The sequence below is a fragment of the Limanda limanda genome, chromosome 6, assembly GCF_963576545.1.
Source record: "Limanda limanda chromosome 6, fLimLim1.1, whole genome shotgun sequence".
Lineage (NCBI taxonomy): Eukaryota > Metazoa > Chordata > Actinopteri > Pleuronectiformes > Pleuronectidae > Limanda > Limanda limanda.
The window spans coordinates 29,768,165-29,772,962 of record NC_083641.1 but is presented as its reverse complement, the minus strand read 5'-3'; the positions used below and the strand labels follow the sequence as shown (position 1 = coordinate 29,772,962).

At 42.9% G+C, this 4,798-nt stretch overlaps 1 protein-coding gene across 1 annotated transcript in view; it reads left to right on the top strand.

The window, feature by feature from the left end:
* Positions 1-321: 321 nt before the first annotated feature.
* The window catches only part of LOC133003102 (synaptosomal-associated protein 25-like), a 12,954-nt gene continuing 8,477 nt past the window's right edge, over positions 322-4,798 (top strand). Inside the window, exons 1-4 of the mRNA XM_061072699.1 lie at positions 322-393; positions 1,695-1,736; positions 2,586-2,634; positions 2,846-2,963. Coding sequence (XP_060928682.1) covers positions 322-393; positions 1,695-1,736; positions 2,586-2,634; positions 2,846-2,963 — 281 coding nt within the window. The remainder of the gene's footprint in view (positions 394-1,694; positions 1,737-2,585; positions 2,635-2,845; positions 2,964-4,798) is intronic.

Below are 4,798 nucleotides of genomic sequence, written 5' to 3'. Positions count from 1 at the left end.
GTGGACAGATCAGTGTTGTTGTTTCCAGCTCCTCCACACGGCGTCGGCCTCATCACCAGAAGATCTGGAATCTCCTCGTGTTTCCAAGTGGACGTCTTCGTCTTCTACGTGTCCGGCTCCTCTTCTTCATCCTCGTCTTCGTCTTTGTGGAGAATCGTTTCATTTGTGTTGTTGTGTCTCTTCGTCTCTGGTCGGTCGTTATAAATAATCTCTCTGCTCTCCAGGTGCCAGAACCACCTGATGCTGCAGCCTAATCTGGTCCCCACTCATACAAAGACACACACACAGACACACACAAACACACACACACACAGGGGTAACATGGCGTCAGACCCGCCCATCTTGTCAGAGCAGGAGGAGCTACACAGAAGAGCCAATCATGTCACAGATGAGGTAAGTCGTTTTTCTTCATACTCATAATGTTCGTTACCTACGGGTGGGGGGGGGGGGTAACAGGTTACACACACTCAATAATATATGTCCCCTAAATATACCGTTATAAATATGCTGAAGTTTCATGATGAATAACTCAGATGTGATTTGTTACAGATTCAAGTAAAAATCAGGATCTAGTTTATTTAAATGATCAGAAGTCGTTCGATGAAACTTTCACCTCTGACCTCCGCAGTAGAAATTTTCCTCCGGTTTGTATGTTGCTAGTTTTTATGATTTAATTTCCTTCAAATGTTTCATATCGTAGAAATCTGTGATTCAATAAACCCTGATAGAGGATAAATAAACAATAAAATAAATCAAACCGTACGTAATGAAAGGTAATAAAACGTAATGATGTCATCCCGAGGAGAGAAGCTCAGTTCCCCGGTGGAGAGAGACTGAGTCACCTGGTCGCCATGGAGACCAGGTGACTCCAGGAGACACCTGAGGCACCTGGTCGCCATGGAGACCACTGGTCCCCAAGTGCAGTCGTCCACTGAGAAAAAAATCAGGCGGGGGTGAGCTCATGTGGGCGGTTCTAAACACACACACACACAAAAACACACACACACACACACACACACACACACACACACACACAAGCACAAGCACAAGCACAAGCACAAGCACAAACACAGACACTAACACACAAACAAACTAACAAACAAACAAACAGACACACACACACATTTTTAAGGCCACTGCAGGTCAAAGGCGTTTGTCATCTCATCATCACCGTGGTGGGGAAGTGCTCAGGGAGCGACATGATATTTACACAAACACACACAAAAACAAACACACACACACACACACACACACACACTCACTGGTGTAGCGTCAACGTCTGGACGGACAAAGAAGAAGAAGAAGAAGAAGAAGAAGAAGAAGAAGAAGAAGAAGAAGAAGAAGAAGAAGAAGAAGAAGATATAACACGCTCACGTTTTCATCATAAAAATAAGCGAACGATGATTGTTTCTTTCACTTTGCAGATAAAGTCAGATGCTGATGATCAGAGGTCAGAGGTCAGAGGTCAGACGTCAGGGGTCACAGTGACCTCATAAGAGTCTGAGAATGAAGTGATCCTTTTATTGGTGTAGAAAACGAGTTAACTCTCATTTAACATGAACCATGACGGAGCTACACAACAGTTCGGAACTCGTCGTTTTACTTTGTGCAAAAATCATTGTATTTATGTTCTATATATTTATTTTATTGCTATGAATTTGAAGTAACAGTATATGGATTTATATTTATTTCAGTCCCTGGAAAGCACGAGACGGATGATGCTGCTGGTGGAGGAGGTACACACAAGTGTACACACACACACACACACACACACACACACACACACACAGACACACATACAGATACAGATATGAAGCCTAATAGAGGACAGAGACACGGCGGAATGAGACGGTCTGAGCGGAGTTAAGGATTTAAGGATTTATATTGTTTATATTATAGTATTTATATTGTTTATATAATAGTATTTATATTGTTTATATTATAGTATTTATATTTTTTATATTATAGTATTTATATTGTTTCTATTATAGTATTTATATTGTTTATATTATAGAATTTATATTGTTTATATTATAGTATTTATATTTTTTATATTATAGTATTTATATTGTTTATATTATAGTATTTATATTGTTTATATTATAGTATTTATATTTTTTATATTATAGTATTTATAATGTTTCTATTATAGTATTTATATTGTTTATATTATAGTATTTATATTTTTTATATTATAGTATTTATATTGTTAATATTATAGTATTTATATTGTTAATATTATAGTATTTATATTGTTAATATTATAGTATTTATATTGTTTATATTATAGTATTTATATTGTTAATATTATAGTATTTATATTGTTTATATTATAGTATTTATATTGTTTATATTATAGTATTTATATTGTTTATATTATAGTGTTTATATTGTTTATATAATAGTATTTATATTGTCTGACGTCCAGGCAGCGTAGAGCTCAGTTTGAAGTGTTGTCAGAGTGACACGTGTCGTTGTGGTGATGTTTTGTTGTTGTGTTCAAGGACACTTTCTAAGTTGTGTGTTCTGTGTGTGTTTTATATATAATTATGAATCATAACCTCAGTATTTGCTCCGTCCTCCAGAGCAAAGACTCCGGCATCAGAGCTCTGGTCATGCTGGACGAACAAGGAGGTAATCACTTCGACTTTATCTCTGTATTCACTATGACTTTATATATATATATCCATGAGTGTGTATAGAGAGTCTCAGTGAGTGCACTGGGAGCTGTGGCGTCTGGAGGCGTGTCCGAGGACAGCTGGAGGCGTGTCCGAGGACACCTGGAGGACCTGTCTCTGACTGAGACGCTCTGGATCTGTCCCTCACACCGTCCTGTCCCTCACAGAGCAGCTGGAGCGCATTGAGGAAGGCATGGACACAGTCAACAGGGACATGAGAGAGGCAGAGAAGAACCTGACAGACATGGCCCGGTGCTGTGGTCTGTGCGCCTGGCCCATCAGGAAGTAGGTCCGCCCCCCCCCCCGGGATCCTGCACCCAGCTGGTGGCGTCTGAACGCTGAGGCCCAGTTCCTCCAGGACCTGAGCTCCAGAGAAGAACCTGCTGGTGCTCGTGGATTCACTTCTCAGATCAGCCAAAGTGTTGAGCCCTCAGCCTCTTTGTGTCTCTAACGTATAAGGAAGCAGGAGATAGTGGAACTGGGCCTCAGGGTTCGGCTCGGCTCGGCTCGGCTCGGCTCGGTTCGGCTCGGTTCGGTTCAGGTTTGCAGAGCGTTGATCTTCAGTTGCTGGATTCTGTTGGTTTTTCAGTTTTCAGTTTTCAGTTGAGTCTCATGTTCTGTTGCTTCAGCTCTCGTGCTTGTGGCAAATAGTTGGTGATTTTTATTTTTGTTTTGGTTTTTGTTCTTCCTCCTCCTCCTCCTCCTCCTCCTCCTCCTCCTCCTCCTCCTCCTCCTCCTCCTCCTCCTCCTCCTCCTCCTCCTCCTCCTCCTCCTCCTCCTCCTCCTCCTCCTCCTCCTCCTCCTCCTCCTCTCCCATCTCCCATCCTCTATCCTGTCCTCTTCCTCCTTTGTCTTCTTATTTTCTCCTCCTCCTCCTCTTCCTGCTGTTTCTCTTCATCCTCCTCTTTCTCCTCCTTATTTTTCTCCTCTACGTCCTCAACCTCTTTTACTGGTTATTCTCAATCTCAATTTTTCCTACTTCACCTCCTCCTCCTCCTCCTCCTCCTCCTCCTCCTCCTCCTCCTCCTCCTCCTCCTCCTCCTCCTCCTCCTCCTCCTCCTCCTCCTCCTCTTCCATCCTCTGTCCTGTCCTCTTCCTCCTTTGTCTTCTTATTTTCTCTCCTCCTCTTCCTGCTCTTTCTCTTCATCCTCCTCTTTATCCTCCTTATTTTACTCCTCTATGTCCTCAAACTCTTTACTGGTTATTCTCAATCTCAATTTTTCCTACTTCACCTCCTCCTCCTCCTGTCTCCTCCTCCTCCTCCTCCTCCTCCTCCTCCTCTTCCTCCTTCTCCTCCTCTTCCATCCTCTATCCTGTCCTCTTCCTCCTTTGTCTTCTTATTTTCTCCTCCTCCTCTTCCTGCTCTTTCTGCTCTTTCTCTTCATCCTCCTCTTTCTCCTCCTTCTTGTCCTCCTTTATGTCCTCCACCTCTTTTACTGGTTATTCTCAATTTCTCTTTTTCCTACTTCACCTCCTCCTCCTCCCATCTTCCTCCTCCTTTTTCTCCTCCTCCTCCTCCTCCTCCTCTTCCTGCTCTTCCTGCTGTTTCTCTTCATCCTCCTCTTTATCCTCCTTATTTTCTCCTCTATGTCCTCCACCTCTTTTACTGATTATTTGCAATCTCAATTTTTCCTACTTCTCCTCCTCCTCCTCCTCCTCCTCCTCTTCCATCCTCTTTTCTCCTCATCCTCTTCCTGCTCTTTCTCTTCATCCTCCTCTTTCTCCTCTTTATTTTTCTCATCTATGTCCTCAACCTCTTTACTGGTTATTCTCAATCTCAATTTTTCCTACTTCGCCTCCTCCTCTCTCCTCCTCCTCCTCCTCCTCCTCCTCTTCCTCCTTCTCCTCCTCTTCCATCCTCTATCCTGTCCTCTTCCTCATTTGTCTTCTTATTTTCTCCTCCTCCTCTTCCTGCTCTTTCTGCTCTTTCTCTTCATCCTCCTCTTTCTCCTCCTTCTTGTCCTCCTTTATGTCCTCCACCTCTTTTACTGGTTATTCTCAATTTCTCTTTTTCCTACTTCACCTCCTCCTCCTCCCATCTTCCTCCTCCTTCTCCTCCTCCTCCTCCTCCTCCTCCTCCTCTTCCTGCTCTTCCTGCTGTTTCTCTTCATCCTCCTCTT